Below are 18,351 nucleotides of genomic sequence, written 5' to 3'. Positions count from 1 at the left end.
TGTCCCAATTTTAGGGATCTTACACGTCCTCATAAAGCTTGCGTTCTTAGAGGGCAGGGAGTGTGGACCAGACAGTGAGCTAGTCAGTTCATGAGCAGACAGCAGCTCCTGGTAAGAGGCCTGACGAAACCCAGTGAGAGCAAACACCTGACAGGTTCTGAATTCTTTCCCTCTTACGGTTCCACCTAAGACGCTGTTTGCAAGTTCATGGTGGAAGGTACCTGGCCTTCATGTCTGCATTCCAGCCTGGGGGACCAGCACCATTGCTTCTTCCATCTTTTAAATCAAACACTGCTCAAAGCTCCATGAGCCACCGCCGCCGGAAGCCTGGGATCTTAGAGTCCTGTGGACACTCTGGCTGTGGGGGAGGCTTGGGTAACGGGTCTCTCGGGGCCCCTCACCCATCTGACTAACAATTCCAACTTGAGGGCAATTCCTTCCCTGTGGTCAGATGGGCTACTGAAAGGTGATGCTTTGGGAGAAATAAATATGCATGCCCTATTTGGGTACCTCCCTCCTGAGGACACATCCTCTTTCTCCTGAGCCTCCGAGGGACAGACAGGTATCCTGGTTAATTGAGGTTTGGGTGAACACTTTCTCCCCCACCCACTGCTTCCACATCACCCATTCTCAGAGCTCTGGGAACAAGAGCATTGTGGAATTTCCGAATAGAGACCACCTCTCTCAACAGCCCACCCTGGACAGGATTGTCCTTGACAATGTCCACCACAGGTGGTCTCACTCTTGCTCTGCCATGACAGGAAGCTCACTACCACCGGACGTACCCTGTCCCGTGGCTTCGTGGCCACAACAGATAGAAATGACCACCCCACACTGAGCCCACACCCTCTCTGCACCCCCAGGCTCCTGGCTTCTCCATCTGGGGCTGCAATGCGACTTTAGCAAGCTCCCCTGCTGGTTGTGGGGACACTGGCACGTGGTCAGGCATCCAGCATGCTGGCTGGCCCACTAGCCAGCAGAGCCTGCAGTTTCTGTGAATGTGGGATGAAGTGGTCTCCTGGTTGGGGATATTGTGCTTGAAGCTGGTTCTGCTGTTGATGGGTTAAGCTTTTTCCTCTGATGGGACTTCTCTACAGGCACATGCTGCTTAGAGTGATCTGCTTGAAGCTAGAGTTGTGTGTGTAGATGAGCATGTGAATAACTACACATAGATTCACAAAAACTAAAAAAATGGACACCTGCCTATAGACAGCCAACTTCCCTTTATTGTAAATACAGTGGGGGTTGGCCTTGGGGGTCCATTCAGCTCTAAGAATCCAAAAGCCTATGGCTACTCCACATATCTATATACGAATAACCCTATCTCTCCTCCATTCTCCCTCTGATGTTGGCCTCTGCTCTTTGAAGAGTGCAATCTGGTCCCCCAGGAGTCTGTGCTTCTCCAGGCTAAGCAGTCTGCCTCTTTTAATGAACTGGTGTCAAGATCCCGCAGCATCCTGGGTGCCCTCCAGCTTGCAGGCAACTTCTTTGAAGTGAGGCCCACACTGAGCAGGTTTCCTAGGCTGACCCATGTGGATTGGAGCCCAGCGTGCACATGACAGGTGCTCACTGTGCCAGTCCCTGCCTCCTCACATGGAAACGTGCCCCCTGCAAGGTGGGAAAAGTCTATGCAGTTGTCTGGGTGTTTGGCAACAGTGTGCCTTCTCGGGCTGGGATTTGGAATCCAGAGTCTTACCCAGGCAGGGCACCAGAGCACCAGCCACTCACATGGGTGGCTGCCTCCGTCTTAGCCCACAATCCTGAGGACTTGCCCATGGGTTTCCTTGGATTTTGGCATAGGGTGGGTGCCTTTGAGGAGAGAAGGAGGTGGCACTCGCTGCTACCCCCTGAGGAAAGGGGCAGCTCCCACAGTCCTGTCTGACCCTCCCCCTTCCCTGTTCTCACAGGGAGAGGCGGGGCAGGTCTTCAATGCCATGCAAAGGGCTGCCTGGTGTTTTTATTCAAATCAGTTACAAAGCTCTCTGGAGACCAGACCAAAGTGGGGACAAGTGGCTGTTTAACAGATGTGGAGGGGAGGGCAGGGGATAGGCAGAATCATGCTGGCTTTTGATGAATTTTTATAAATTTCTTAAAAGCCACATATGAAAGCCCTGGCTGGTCTTCAGAGAAGCCCCAACACAAACCTGCCTCCATTTCCCCACCAAGCACAGCTGCTTGGAAGGCCCAGCGTTCAGGATGGCATGAGAATCTCCCTGGCTGGTTCTGTCCTCTGGAGGGTTCTCTCCCCACCCCCAAGACTCCAGCTCTGAAAACGCTACCGCAAGGACGATGATGGATCCAGAGAAAAAAGACCCTTTCCCCTCCCACAACCTCACAACACCTTGCCTGTCTTCCCTTCCACTCCACAACCCCTACACAAACAGTGTGCATCCTCAGGTATGGGTTTGAATCCTGGATCCTGATCTTAGCCACCCTGAGTCCCACCTTCCTCATCCACAGAAGGAAGTTGTGATTCCTACCAGCCAAGAATGTAGTGAAAATGGAATGAAGGAGCATGTGTAAGTGCCCAGCCCAGTGTAGTTGCTGACAAAAGTGCTGAACTCATCAGAGACGAGGACAGGGCTCCTGGGGGAGGGGAACAATGGAGCCTTGCTAATCCATCACTCGGCGCCCGCCCCTCATGACAGCCGTTCCACCAGATTCACATCCATAAGGACATCAGGAGGCCTTGTCAAGTGCTGAAGATAAACATCACCAGCCCCACATTTGGTCTCACAGCAATTTTTCAGGGAATGAAGAAATGGAGAAGAGACAGACAATCATCTCTCTAGAGGCCAGATTTGCTGAAGTCCCCAGTGTACCCTGCCTTGAGCTGGGGGCTGTGGAGGAGAAGTGAAGACCTGCTTCCTGCCCTGGGAGTGGGCAGGGCTGGACCAAGAGCCATACTGCAGGCTCATTCCAGATGCCTCACCAACCACAGGACTCCACTGCCTTGAGAATGTGAGTCCGTGACTCCCAGCCAGAGATGGAATGTACTGAGTCAGGATACAGAGATGGCTAAGGAAGCTGGACCCTCCCCTGGCCTGCTCTGCTCTCCCGTGAGCCCAATGCACAATTGGTGGATTGAAGAAGGGGGAGGGGAGGAGAGAGGGCAAAACTTCCAAACTATTCAGAGAGAGGGGGCTTGGGTTTCTCCCCATCTCAAAGCCACCCTACCATAGCCTAGACCTCTCTTCAGCCAAACCAGATGCACCCCAGCTCCACCCAAGTTCATTCAGGCATGAATTCATTAGCCATTCTTTGGATCCCTAACCTGTGCCAAGCAGTAAAGCACCCTGACAGATCGTTACCACCCATCTTGCTAAGCGTTCTGGTTGAAGTGCTTTGGGCATACAAAGGTCAGGGGAAGAGTCACAGAGAAAAATGGTTTGAACTCTGCCTCAAAGAATGGCTTGAAAATTGGCAAAGCAAGGGTGATTCAGGCAGAAGGAATCACAGATGCAAAGAAATGGAGGCATGACAGTATCTGAAGCACATGGGACATATGGAGGCTGTGTGGGGAGTGAGACTGGAGAGTTAGTTGGGGCCTACACCATGGAGGGCCTGGATGCCAGGATTCAGGGTTTAGACTTTGGCAGTGGTTCAAAGTGGTTCGAAGCTAAGGAAGGTCTTTGGGCAGCAGTAAGACGTGATCTGACCTATATGCTGGAAAGCTCTCTCTAGATGTAAATGGGGGGACCCAATTGGAAAGATTAAATGCAGAAAGCCCAGATTCCAAACTAACAAGAGTGAGCCCACAGACTGCCCAGTGAGCTATGGGCAAGGCTCTATTTAATACTAAAATCCTTGCCAGAATTTTTAAATATCCTTATCACTGGCACCCCTCCCCTGACCCTGCAATTTGCTTTCAGATTAACCCGCTGAAACCATTTTCTGGAGAATGAAATATGGCCCCAATGAGGATTAACACTCAGACCCTTCTTTGCTGGCAGACAGACTCAGAGCTTCAAGCCCCACTGCAGCTGCAAGACCATGCAGGATGCCATAATGAGGCTTGCGATATGCATGGGAGGCAGCAAGCCCTCTTGCAGGGCCCCCATTTTCTGAGCCTCGCCTTCAGCTGAAGAGATAAGAACCTACAACTGGGGCCACAGGAAATGACAAAGCAGTGACTGATCGGGGAGCTGCTACACAGGGCTCATTATGGTGCTTGCCAGCGGGCGAGACACCCTTATCAGGGAGAAAATTGCATCAGGCCTCCTGAATTACTAGCGATTGGAAGCAGATTTCTTGGGATGCACTTTGTTAGATACCTAATGAGCGGGATACAGGCGGGCAGAGCCCAAGGCCGGCGGGGCGGGGGACAAATGTCTTTGTTAAACAGAATTTGTCAGTTTCCGCTCCGGGTTCCCTGGGGAGGGTTCAGGGCCAGCTAATTGAATTAAGAGCATGTGCGCTCCCGCGAGAAGGCTCAGGGCGGGGCGAGAGGCGGGCAGGCCGGAAGGCGGGCTCTTTCAGCACCAAGGACAGCAGCTGCATCCTGGCTAGTCTGTAATTGCCGGGGCAGGCTGGAACTGTTGCATTTTGCATGATCAGGGATCTAGGGGATGGAGCGGGTAGGAGGGAGGCAGAAGATGTTAGGGGAGGAGGAGGAAACAGGTGACCCAAGAAGCCTCGAGCCTGTGATGCTATTGGCCTGGGCTGTCTCAACAGACTGTCCTCTGCAGGCAACAGCAAAGGGCTGAGAGGCACGAGGAAGGGGAGTCTGCTCTCCACCATGACACTCACGTGGTGCGGGGCAGCTGCGGCAGCACAAGGAGTGGTGGGCTGCGCAGCGAGTCTGAGCCAGTACATGGCTGTGCATTGCTTTGAGCTTTCAAGGTACGTCTCCAATTACAGCCCTAATGAAGCAGGACATGCTGCAGCCACGGAACCACAGAGTGGAGGGGCCACTTGTCAGCCCCAAGCTGCCTCAGCCATCAGGGCAAGGCCTGCCAAGTAGAAAAGCAAACAAGCAGGCCTGTGGGGTGGGCTAGCAGCCTCCACCCCCACCTAGAAAAAAGGAGGAGAGCTAGGTAAGCCTGGGCTTAAATAGGGAGGAGTTAGTCCCCAAGGCCCTACCCTCTCTTCATCCTCATTTTAGCATTATCCCCCTCCCCCATCTTCCACCCTGACTACCCACCATTTCGATCAGCCTTGCCCCTTCTTGTAACCCCAGACAAGCTCCTTTCCCATGAGAAGCAAGGAAGAGAGGGCACAATTGCCTCCCCACAACGTGGGCAGACTGAAGCTGAGCAGTCTGAATAGGCAATGTTAAGGAGAATTTAGGCACTGTGTGGGGTATTGTGAGCCTCCTTACCTCACATGACAAGAGCAACTGCCTCTGGCCCTCCCTTTGGAGCTTCTACTGTATGGGAATCTAAAGATTTTTCTATAAAAGTCACCGGCTCACTTGCCCCCAACTCCCAAGCCAGGATGGATTCTGGCAAAGTTGATTCGATCAGGGGATTAGAATTGTGGGCAGGAGTCCTGCAAGGATGGGTGTGGGAGGTGGGGAGGTACTAGCATGAAGCAGCTGTGGGAACAGATACAGCCCAGGGCCAGCCATGGAGAGGGCAGAGCAGAGTAGATCTACTGAGTCTTGCAAGGGCCCCAGGAAGAGCAGCTAGGGGTCAGAAGGAGCAGAAGAGTTGACATCCATAAATATTCTGCCTTTCCTTCCCTCCTGCTGAGAACATCCTCCCCCCACAACCTGCCTACCAGAGATTGACAAAGTGAAGTCACTGGTCTGGACTCAGGGGTCAGTGTCATTTTAATCTTATCTTTGTGATGAAAAATTAAATGAATTATACATAATAAATTTCAGAATCCACGTAAAAGTACCTGGTGAGTGTATGTGAGGGTGATCTAGCTGCAACATCTCTCACCCCATTAATCACCAGGGTTGATTCAGCTGGTCTGGCTGGCTAAGCAGGTGTCCCCTTTTTCCCTTACTGCTCTGCATGCATCCTTCCCGAAGCTGTGCTCTGTAGATAGAATAAGACTGTTCTTCCATCAAGGGTGTATGAGTAGCTGCTCTCCCCAGCTAGAACCTCCAAATAACCTCTCAAGGTCCAGTTGTAGGAGAATGTAGACTAGTCAAGCTTCCAAGACACCAGACACATCTAAATGAGGCACCACATGTGACAAACTGCCTTTCTTTTGAAAAAAAAATTTTTTTTTAGTACCTGGTAAGTGCCCAGCTCCGATTGGGGCCCCGGACATGTCAGCTCTGGGTCACTGAGTTTATCCAGCTGGTGCTGGGCCCACAAAGGATAGATGTGAGGGAGACAGGCAGTGGGGGAAGGGACTCCCTCTGCAGTGTGTCCCTGCTTTCAGAGCTGATGGGGCACCTCTGGAGACCTCTCCCTTGATTTCATTACTTCCACTTCCTCCCTTAACTGGATTAGATGGCAGTCTATGAAATCCAGGGCAGCGAGATTGGCTTTCTGCCTGGAAATGAGGAGAGATGTCATTACAGGTCCTGAATCAGCATCTCGCCCCAGTCCCAGGGGCCACCTGGTCAATAGGGAGTTCATCTTTGCCCCGGATAGCTGTTCTTTCCTTCATTCTCTCCTGTACCCATCTACCCACGCATCCATCCAGTATGCATTCTATAGTTCTCCTGCTCCAGCCAGTCTGGTGTTCAGCTGTTCTGAGCAGGAGATGCATGTGGTGCTTTTTCCTATCTAAAATGCAGAGACAACAAGACAACCCCAAACCACCTGACTCAGATGTTTTACAGAGCCACTGGTGTGTTCAGTGGGGAGCCTCTCGATGAATCTCACCCTCCCTAAACCATAGTCACTGGGAGAGGCAGGTGAGAGAGATAACCATGCCTAAAGCCCAGGGACAAAACAGGCTCAGGAGTTTTGGTTATGAAGTACAATACGTGCCAAAATCAGCCTCAAGGTCACCCAATGCATCCCCTTCTCATTCCAAGAATCAATATATAGCTGCTTTCTCTCTGGAATCATCTGTCCTTGTACCCATCTGACAGGGTAGGTGGGAGATGAGGCCCAGACTGGACTAGATACCTCTGTCCTTGCATGACTATCCCTTACTCTACTGACATAAGCCTGAAAAGACTTCATGTTAATGAATTTCTGCATACCAAATTTTATTTTTTAAAGGCTTTTATTTTATTAGAGAGAGCCAGAGCAAGGGGAGGAGGGGCAGAGGGAGAGGGAGAGAATCTCAAGCAGACTCCCCACCTAGCACGGAGCCTGATGAGGGGCTCGAGCTCACAACCCTAAGATCATGACCTGAGCCAAGACCAAGAGTCGGACACTTAACCAACTGAGCCACCTAGGCACCCCATGAACTTCTGCATACAAAATTTTGTTTTAAAAGGGGATAAAGGAGTCATTATTTAAAAGATCCAAGTGGTAAAGTGAAGGGTCCTTATCCTGATTCTTCCGGTTCATATGTGTGGGGTTTTATATAGAATATCCACTTCAAGGGAGGCCCACGCATACTTTGTTCTTCCTCTGTTTGTTCAGGGTCAGACATTCAGGCACCTCTAACCCTGAGCACATCCTGTGGTGGTTGGCACTGTGCCCATTGCTCTGTTTGCTTCTAGCACAGATGGTGGCATATTTATCTGCTATGTGGCCAAGACAGAATTCCAACAACTGAAGTAGGGTAGAAGCTGGTCATCTTTGAGGTCCCTACAGCCTTTGAACAACATGCACGTGTTAGGGCTAACCATGGATTTCCAAGAGAGCTTTAAAGTAACCTCTCCTCAAAGGGAGCATCACACATGTCCCTAAGCCCAGGGAACTTAAAGTTTGGGCAGAAAAACAAAAATGGCAAATGAGCCTGGAATTAGAGAACAGTGTGAGAGCAGAGAGAGCCAGCTGCTGGGCTGGAATATCCCAGAAAAGCTTTGAGCAAGTGTGGGTGGAGGCCATCAAGATTTCCTAGAGAAGCTGGGATCTGAGTACGGTTGAGTTCTAGACCAGCAGAGATAAGAGCTGCAGTCATGTCAAGGGGAGAAAAGAAGAGGAAAAAGAACCTGGGAGCACAAGGAGGAGGCCCAGCAGAGCAGAGAGAGAGGAGACTGTTTAACAGGTGATAGATGGGAGGCTAACAGTAGACATGGAATGGAAAAGGAATCTTCCCAGCAAAGGGTGTCAAAGGAGCATGGCGATGTTCGAGGCTCTTGTTACTGCACCAAATGTGAGAGTCCTGGATGGCATGGTTTGTTTATTTCTGCGACAAATAGATTATTGAGCACGTAACAATGAGGCAGACACTGGGGATAAACAAAGTCTCTACTCACATGTCGCTTGCGCTATAGTGTGAGAATCAGAGGGAGGCAGACAGTAAACAAGCAAAATCAGTTTTTGCAAGTTTAATTTTCTGGTAGAGTTAAGTACTATGAACAGTAAAATGGGATAATGTGAATACAGTGTATATTGGAGGAGGGGTGACTTTAGAGAGGATGGGCCTCTCTCTTGAAGGCCAGGGTCTCTCGTCTGGGCTAAAATCTGAATGATGAGAAGAGGACAGCCGTGTAAAGACCCATGAGGCTATCTGCGCAGAGAGCACAGCAGGGGCAAAGGCCCTGAGGCAGGAAAGGCTGGCTTGTCGGAGGAATGCCAAGGACAGTGTGGTAAGGCCCCAGGGAGCAAGGGGGCAGGTGGTAGGTGGTAGACAGGAGCCAGGCATGCAGGGCCTCCTGAGCCATGAAGAGGAGAGGCTTCGGGGGTCTAGAAAAGACATTTGTGGTAGAAAGACAGAAATTTCTTTGCACCTTCTCTTCCCAGAAGCCGGAAAACTTCTTGACACCAAACAGCAGCCAGGTTCTGCCCATCCTGGACCCCAAGATCTTAGATGAGAAGCTGGGTACCATCCGTGAGTCCTGGTCCAAGGCCACGGTGAGCTCTACAATGGATTCCAGCACATCTACCTCTCAGGAAACAGAGATAGAGCCTCAGGCACCCAAGATGTCCCATGAAATGGTGAGTGTCTCCACCCAGTGCTGGGAGAGGAAGAGCGGGGAGAGGGGTCACAGGGAAAGGGTTTGACTGTCACCAAGTTCACTCCTCAGGTGGCAAGGAGACCTCCCTTCAGGCACACTCTGTTTGTGACTTACCTCCAAGCTAAACTGGTGGAAGGTGTGGATTCTTCATTTTACAGTTTCTTCACCTTTCGAATGGAACTCCCACACAATCTCCTTCAAAGCAAACCCTTGCAACACTTGTAAGACAGGGATCCATTGACTCAAGTAGAGATCAACCCAGAACTTTCTCAGGAGCACGTCCCATGGGTAAGGGGAAGCCCCTCTGAGTCATTAGTTTTAATTTCTCAAAGAGGAGATTGGGGCTCAAAGAAAAGAGGATACCGTCTTTGGTCACAGGGTCTGTGTCCTTGGTCATGGGAGCTGCAGTTGACCAGATGCTGGGAAAGGGTTGGTGAAGGTGGCCAAGGTGGTGGCTTAATTTGGCGAGGGGTCAGTGCTGAGTCCTGGCCCCTTAATGCAGAGAGATAAAGAACAGGCCACCAAGAGACAGTCCAGTCGAAGTCCCCACTTGGGTACCAGGGGTGAATTCATGTGTGGCTTCCTCCCTTCTTCCACAACGGGTCACCTGGGGAATGCTGCTCAGAAAGATCCTGAGGAAAGGCCCCAGCCAAGGCCACTGGCCCCTAGGGAAGCCCTGGGGCTCCCCCTCTCAGGATCTGCCCCTCTCCACCGACGGCCTCTGCATCTTCCCCTGGCACTTCTGCACATTTCTGGAACATGTGCCATCAGATTAATAGGAAGGGTTGCTGTCTGCTGGGTGTGCCCAGGATGCTCCCACATGGACTTAGCCTGCCCACCCCAGAGCAGGTGCCAGAGCACCCATGGGCCACCTTCTACACCCCCTTCTCTCACCTCTGCCCCTTGGGAAAGCAGAGCTCAGGGCTAACTTGCAAGCTTAGCTCTCAACTGGGTTAAAAATGAACATGCAGACCTTGTCTTTGGAGACTTTGCAGCATGAATAGTGCCTGTGGTCAGTCTTCATCTTTTCGTAAGGATTCAACCGTAAGAGATGGTACTAGCCTGCAGCATGTTAGCCAAGAGCAGGAACTGTTCTTGAGCAAGAGGCCGAATAACCATTATGAACAATGGAGGGGAGGAGGAGAAATAAGTGGCCCAAGGGCACTAAGACAAGATTCTGGAAGCCTTTGAAGGTGTACAAGGGGGCTTAGGGATCCCCTATACCCACAGGCTATCAGAGCAGCTGTGAGTTGGGTGCATGCGTCCAGAGAAGCATGCCCCCTCTGGAAATCACTTAGCACTCCTGTCGGTGGGCTGGTCCCTCTACCTTCCCCCTTCCTGGGCACCTGGCAAGATGGTGGTAAATACTTACTGGGCCATGTGATGAAACCCCTGGCTAGACAGCAAGGCCACCAGAAAGAACTTTAGAGGGAGTCTAGTCCAGTCTCCTAATTGATGAAGGGTGGCAATGAGGAAGCCCTAAGGTGGGGTAACCCTGCCCAAGGCTTCCTGACACCACTCTCCCATGCTGTCTTGCTTATAACCAGATGAAAACAGGTAGCTGCAGAGGCCTGCGTGCCCAGCCCCACACTTTTGAGCTAACCTGACACCACTGGGTCCCTCAGACACTCATGCAGTATTCAGTACACTGGGCCTGCCCTTATCCCTTGCCCATCACGGCCTGTGTCAGGCCCAGCTTGTCCCCTCCTGGTGCCTGATTCTTCTTTCCACGCCATTTTCCCTCCCAACCCTGCCTTCTGTCCCCCAACCCATCATTTGTCCCTTCCTCTCTCTCTCTCTCTCTCTCTCTCTCTCTCTCAGCTCAGATTTACCATCTGGCTTTTCCCACCTCTGATCCTTTGCCCCAGTTGGGTCCTAGAAACCCAGCCCCCAGCTCCAGCTCCTACCCACTCGCCAGAGCTTTCAAGGACCAGGGCAGGACCCAGACATCCATATGGCCAGCAAAGCCCCGTCCCAAGCAATAGAACGTGGGTGGGTACCAACAATGTGCAGCTCCGTGAAATCACAGGTAGCCATGTAGCAATGGGTCACTGTTCCATAGCAACCACACAAAATTATATAGCAATAAATGAGCCCATGCAAACAAGAGACAAAGTGACAAGCAGGAGAATGCAGGCAGGGAGTGGTGGAGTAGAGTCGCATATCAATAGAGCCCCACCATACAATACTACTCCACAGCACTTGATGATAGGACACGTGAACACAGAACATGGGAGTGAACACACAGAGGGTAAGCTGCAGACAGAGTCACAGAGCAGAAGATACTCGGCCACCACTGGAACATCTGGGTGGCAATGGCGCCTTCACAGTGTGTGACTCCTGGGCATGCGGTCAGCAGCAGAGCCTGGGGGCAGGGCAGCGGGCCCCCGGTGACATGGCCGTGGCTGAGTGCTAAGCCAGCGATGACCTGCCTCCCTCTTCTCCCCACCTCTGTGTTCAGGCTGTGAGCCCCTCAGCTGCACCAGATTCCTGGAGTGTGTTTGTCTGTCTGGTCTTGTAGCGCAGTCCCCAGAGCCCAAGAGACAATTTTACCTCTGAGTCCCTCCAGAGCCTACTCTGGCTTAATAGGAAATTGAGCATTTTCTGGAGAAAGGGGCACCTTGGGAAGGGAGAAGGGAGTGGAGGGGACGCGGGGTCTGTACCCTCTCTGCCCCAGGGGCCAGTCCCAGCTCTGTAGCCGCCATGAGCCCCACCAGGCTCCCTTCCCCTAAATGCACCCTTGGGTCCACCTTTGTTCCCAGCTGCGGTCCAGCCAGTTCTCCCATCTCAGACTGGTTTTAACACATGACTTTCAGGTGCCACTTTGTCCACGTGGTGCAAAGCTCCTGTCCCAAGTGGACCCCCTGGGACCAGGGTCCGCAGATGTGGTCTCGGGTCAGATGTAGGGCTTGGCAGGGCTGGAGGAAGCCTCCACCTCCCTTCTGAGCAACCCAGAGAGTCTTTTTTGGAAGAGGTGGGCTTTTGAGTGTGAAGAGTGCGACGTTAAAGAGTCATCTTGAACATGGTAACTCCCAAACATTAAACAACTTGCAAGCATTCCCCTTCACCCCCATAACCCCCCTCCCCGAGTCCACCTCATGCTGAGCCAGGCAATGTCAAGAGCAGGGAAGATGAGGGGTTGGTTCCATTCACAGAGGGCTTATCAAGCACCTGCCTTGTGCCAGGATTCCCCATTCCCCGGGCAGCAACCTCAGCAATTCCTCCAGCCTGCCGGAAAACCAGAAGCCCCCACCCCTGCCAGGTGCCCAGTGCTGTGTCCAACTCTGCAGGGGGAAGGATCGGGGAGGAAGAGGCCAAGGCCCTGAGCCCTGGACTTTCTCAGCAGGCAGGAGTGAGCTACACTCCAGGAAACAACAGAGCGACACCGAGCAGACACACAGGAAATATTTGGTGAGGGATAAGTGGCAAAGGGGCATGGCCGAGACCCTTTATCTTAAGTGCCACGCTTACCCAGCATTGCTGGGCACACCTAGTGAGTCCTCAGGAAAGAGAGAGAGGAGCAAGGAAGGCTTCCTGGAGGAGGGAGAAGTACTCAGTTGCTATTCAAGAAGTGTGTGTTCAGTGTTGTTTGTAGTGCAGAAATTCTAGCACAGGGTCTTTATCCTCTTCTCTCTGGCTCCCTTCCTCCATTCGCCCCACACACACCTCCTTTTCCCTCCCTCTCTCTCTCTCTCCCCACCCCCCATTTCTGCCTCTCCCTGCTTCTGCCTTTCTTTGGTTTTCTCAATTTCTTTCTGATTCTCTGGCTTTCTCTCTCTCTCTGACTCTGTTTCCCTCCCCCCTTCCCTCCCTCCCTCCTCTCAGCGGAGATTTGTGGCAGACCAGAGGCCCTCATACCAGCAGATGAATAATTGACAAGGGTTGTTTAAAGATTCAGTGGAGTTTTTCCAACCTCACCACACTGGAATAACTCATTTCTTTCATTCTCTCTTTGAAAGCCTTTCCCCCCTCCCTCTATCTCTCCCCTTCCCCTATCCCCATATGCCAGCCCCACTCTGAGCACAGCTTTTGTCTCTCTCCATTTCTGAAGTCTGCTGGACCCTTCTGAATGATCCCTTCATCCTCATTTCCTTAACTTCACTTCCCCCACTGTACCACCCCATTTGACCTCTCCTAAGGGTGGTAGGTTGACTTCAGCTCCTCGGGACACCATTTCCCCAAGAAAGAGGGCCCCATTTCATGGGCGAGGAGAGGAAGGAAGGCCGAAGGAACTGTGACCTCTCTCAGATCACACAGCAGCAGAGGTGGGGTTCAGACCACTGGAGTGCAGGCCTCCTAGCCCAGGGAACCCCCAGGCAGGTGGAGAGGGGCTGGCTCTGCCACGCCTTCCCGGGGTGGTTCTGAGCACTGTGTCCCTGAGCTTTAATTTCTCTGTCTGTAACACAGGAGAGCTGCTTACCTGCTCTAACAGCTCCATAGGACCAGATGGGACAGAGGAGGGACCTTCATAAGCGGGGGGGGGGGGGGGGGGGGGGGGCGGGGTGCTGGCGGTGTAGTAGAGACTCCTGGGAGCGTGGTCCTGCGTGGCTGCCGGGAGTGGCCTGAGGGTGCCCAGCCATCCCTGTTTGCCCAGGACCGAGGAGTCCCTGAGCCGTAGGACTTGCAGTGCTAACCCAGAGACAGACTCAGGCGAACCAGGAAGAGAGTCACCCTGCGTGGTGTGGGCCCGCCCCCCAAGCCTTGCAGCAACAGGGCACACACCCTCTGCCCATCCTGCCCAACTCCACACTGTCCCCTGCTCTCACAGAGCTCTCACCATCTCCTTGAAGTGACCTTGAACTCCCTTCCCCTCTCTGGGCCTCAGTTCCTTCCTCTGACAGCAGAGGAGGTTGGAGCAGATGTTCCGGAGCTCCCCCCCTCCCCCCCCGCCCCGGGGCTCCTGTGCTGTGACCAGAGCCTTGGTCCTGCCCTCACCCACCCCCCCACCCCCACCAGGATGAGGTCTGTAGGCTGGTGAGGCTGAGAAGCTCAGACCGGCCCCGCTCCCAAGGCACCACCTGGTGGTTACCTGAGTATGACACTGCGAGCGACGGTGACTTACAGGAATGGCCGTCTGGGGTGATGGCGTCACAAAGCCCAGGAGCCTGGGGTTGGCCCCCAGGGGCCAGAGAGACACTGAGCCCAACCTGGGACGCAGAGCCCCACCAGGGGGCTCCGATACTTTGGGCCACAAGGGGCAGAGAAAACACAAGAGAATCAGTGAGACAGGGAGAGAGAACATACAGCCATCTGGCGCCTACCTCAACAGCCTCCAACCCGATGCACCTGACTGGGTGTCCCCTCCCAGCCACGCCACACAAACCACCTGACACATTCCCGAAACATGGCTGTCTCCTTGTCCCTCTCACTCCAGTGCCCCACTGTCTGTAGCCCCCAGCTCCACTGCCCAGTGCCCACGGCCCTGGTTTGCCAGGTCCGTCTTCTGTCCCGTCGCTTCTGCAAGCACCCCTGTCCTGTCCACCTGGCCAGAGGCCCAGGAAGGGGCGTATGTTCATCACACAAGCACCTTATCACACCCACCCCACACCAGCCCTCCCCAGGTCCTCCCCTGCACTCCTGCAGCCCCTCAGCTGTGAGCCCAGCGGCTGGCACAGGGGGCAAGCGGGTCCCAAACACAGATCTTGGAGTGTGCAACCGTCACGGCTCCCGGGCTCAGCTGAGCCCCTCACCAGCTCCTGACTCTGTCCTTCTCTTCTTCCACCAGTTCCTACACATGCACACAGAGAGAGTGAGTGAGGGCAAGCTCACAAGCGTTTGAGGAAGGGGGGGGGGAGGAAGCAATAAGGAGACCATCATATAGGTGCTCTGTTCTCCCCACACACACACAGCGCCTCCTCCCTTTCTCTCCATACAGCCCTAGCAGACTTCGGTCCCCACCACTCAAGAGCTGTGTGACCTTGGAAAAGTCACACCACCTCTCTGGGCCCGTCTCCTCATTGTTAAGTGGAGGGAATACTCTCCCCTGTCCCCCTCTTGAGGCTGCAAGGAGGATTAACAAGAGCAGATAGCAGTGCGCTGGAAACCAAGGGGCTGTCCACTGTGTGGGAGGCTTAGGACTGGTCACTGTGTTCATGGGCCCTTCGAGAAGGAGGGGGAAGTGGGGGTGGGGGGAGGCACGAGTCCTGCAGACCTCTGCCCTCTGACCCTTTCTCTGGACGGGCTGTTCCCACACCCCTGGCCCACTCCTCTCCCCTCTGTGCCCCCGCCCTTGGAGTCTCTGATGGGCCATTCTCCTCCCCCATCCATCACCTGGAACTAAAGAGATTAATAAACAAGACTCATAACTCAGCTGCTGGGATGCAGCAGATATTTATGGCTCCGTTTCAATTTGCAGAGAGATTAAGTGTTTGTCGATTTATTGTCTCTTGGTGTGTGTGAGAGCTGAGCAAGGCCCCCCCCGCAGGCCAGCTGCCCTCCCCCACTCCGCATACTCACACACTTGCGGGCACATCACCCCCTGCCTGGTCCTTGGAGCAGGTGGGGAGCCCGATGCTGCCCAGCCAGGGAAAGCCACTGGCTGCTGGAGTGGACTTGTCTTCCTGATCAACTTGACCAGAGGGGCAAGTGACCTTGGCCCCAGGAGATGATGGCCCCTGGGCCCCTGGAACAGGATTATTAGACAAGATGGGGGGTACCCTCCTTTGATGATTCACCAGGTCCTTCCTGGCCTTCCCCCATACTCATCTCTCCCCATAGGGCAAGGGTCCGTGGGGCTGGGTAAATGTGCACTAGATCCCAAGACCCACAATTCTAGATTACTTTCTGGGTATCCAAGACCCCAGGATTCCCTATTCAGATGGACCTGAGCCTGCTCTTGAGAACCACGCAGGCCTCTTCCCAAAGTCTGTCCTCCCCAGAGTGGAGTACTTTCAGGGAGAAGCCCGGCTAGGCCCAGGGGATGGCCCTTTGGGGAGGGAGGGTGACACATGCTGAGAGCCTCCCCTTATGTCCCTGTCGCAGGCCCCACAGACATTAGGGACTGGATCTTGAAGGGAAGGCACACTTCTGATGAGAAAGCCTCCCAGCCCAGGGGTGAGACAGCATGGGGAGGCCGGTGGGAAAGGGGGCACCAGTCCCAGGGGCTGCCCCAAGAATGAGAGTGCTTGAGGAGCCAAGAAGGGGACACAGAGAACAAATGTCAAGTGCTCCCCCACCCCCACGGACCCCGAGCTGCCTCTCTCCTTCCCCGTTGACTTTGTAGTCAGACACAGGCATTCATTCATTCATTCATCTGGCCAGCTTTTGGGGCATGTTCTATGTACCATACCCTGTTACCTTGCCCTGCAGAGCCCTCTCATCTGTGCAGGTGATGCAGAGTTGAGTTCCATCTCCACCACTCAAGAACTGTGTGACCTTGGGTGAATCACTCCACCTCTCTGGGCCTGTCTCTTCTATTGAGTGGAGGGCATATTCTCCCCGTACCAACCGTTGAGGCCTTGGAGAGGATTAATAAGAGAGTGGATGGCAGTGCAGAGGGAACTGAGGGGGGCCTTCACTTTGCAGGAGGCATATTAATAGTCGCCGTGTTCGTGGGCCCTTCGAACCAGGGAGGGGTGGGGAAGAGGGGAGCAGCATACCTCACCCGGGCCTTCCCCGCTGACCCTTCTCTGGGAGCACATACCCAAGCTCAGTGACAGTGACATAAAGATAACTCCCTACAAAAGTCCCTGTCCTCAGGAAGCCCCAGTTCAGCAGGAGAGACACATCAGGGATCCATGCAGGAGGGTGGCCAGGACTGGGGTGCAGTCTGCTCAGGGGATTGTGGGGGCACGAGGGGGAGTGTACCTAACCCCAACCCCCACCCCACCTGCCCCAGATATCAGTCATCAGTGGTTGTTAGTATGAAAACCATGACAGATCTTTGGTTTGCTGTAGAAAAGAAGTCTAGGCTAGTGAACTTGTTCCTGTAAGAGGAATCTGTTGAGTTGAGATTACCTGTGTGTTTACGTTGTGTGTCTGTCTGTCTCCACATCTCTCTTCCAGGTGGGACCCTGGCCTGGGGTTTCACCAAGAACCACTGTGGGGCCCTCAAGCTAGTCCCTTCCTTCCAGGCTAGTCCTCAAGCTAGGACGTGTTTCTTTTTCTGTAAAATGAGGAGAATATTCCTGCAGTGAGAGATGAGGAGGTCTTAGGGCGTGGAGGCGAGAACTGAAGGGATAGATGGGACAGAGGGTTGGCCAAATCAGGGCCTGCCCCCAGCACCCAAAGATCAGGCTGAGAGGAGATGTGGGTGAGGGGCACACTGGAGTGGAGGCTCCCCAGAAGAGCAAGAAAACTACCAGCTGAGGGCGCCTGGGCTGGGAGGGGCACCTGGAGACCTGGGTCCGGTTCTGACTCTGCCACTGACCTGAGCAGTTGCCCTGGCTGCACCCCTCCCCTCTTGGGGCCCCAGCCTCCCCTCTGTGGAGTGAGGGGCCTGGTCTTGATGGTTTCCTCTTTCATCGGGCAAACAAGGCGGAGGGAGGTAGGACGACCTCTGGCTCTGCTCCTCACAAGACGGCTGGCACCGCGCTCTATCACTGCCCATCTCAGCTCCTGATTAAGCACTGGGGGGGGGAGTGGGGGGGCAGAGGCGCAGCTCTCTCAGTAAATAAAGCCAAGATGATGAGGCCGTAAATTGCTGAGGGCTTGAAGCATCGATTGGTGAGGGTGGGAGGGACTACAGAACCAGGGGTGACACCTGGGAAATGGAGCCCATTCCTTCTGCAAACTGCCAGCCTAGCCCTCCTTTTAATAATACCAGTTATATCCATCAATCTTTATTGAGCTCTTACTCTGCTCCCAGAACTTTCACCATAATCTCATTGCCTCCTTGCACCAAACTGATGAAGGAGGGACAGTTATCATCCCAACTTTGCAGTTGGGGAAAGTGCGGGAAACTCAGTAGCCCTCCCAGGACCCTAGGGCAAAGCTGAGGGAGAGCATTCATTGGTCCAGCACAGGTCTGGGGTCTGCGGCCCGTGCCTGCTCCTGCAGCCACCTTGGCCTTGTGACTCACAAGTCAACAGCCTGGTGAGCTTGACTCACCACGTTCCCAGTCCTCTGGGTGGGAGGGCTGCCTCTGTTTGCTGGTAAAACACCAAACAGAACTCTGGGGCTGCAGGTCCCCTCCTTTGGGAGTCTAGGCGGAGAGGTCTATACACCATAAGTCTGAACTCCAAAGAACGATAAGTCATCAGTTAAGCTGTAGCTAACAAACTATTAAATACGTCCTATTCTTCCTTCACAAATATGCCTTATTAACCACATCTGAGAATCCCCAGATTCCACACTGGACCCTGGCAACATGGGGAGAGCAGCTACCAGGCCCTGCCCCTAGTCCCCCATATCCTAGGAGATGTCCC

The 18,351-nt window shown here is 53.6% G+C and overlaps 1 protein-coding gene across 1 annotated transcript in view; it reads left to right on the top strand.

The window, feature by feature from the left end:
- CCDC33 (coiled-coil domain containing 33) overlaps nucleotides 1-18,351 on the top strand; it is a 101,719-nt gene that overhangs the window by 54,177 nt on the left and 29,191 nt on the right. The window contains exon 13 of the mRNA XM_045899716.2: nucleotides 8,772-8,966. Coding sequence (XP_045755672.1) covers nucleotides 8,772-8,966 — 195 coding nt within the window. The remainder of the gene's footprint in view (nucleotides 1-8,771; nucleotides 8,967-18,351) is intronic.

Source organism: Mirounga angustirostris, unplaced genomic scaffold (genome assembly GCF_029215605.1).
Source record: "Mirounga angustirostris isolate CCGP_5_RB_7025 unplaced genomic scaffold, mMirAng1.0.hap1 SCAF_9, whole genome shotgun sequence".
Lineage (NCBI taxonomy): Eukaryota > Metazoa > Chordata > Mammalia > Carnivora > Phocidae > Mirounga > Mirounga angustirostris.
This window is presented reverse-complemented; position numbering and strand designations above follow the sequence as displayed.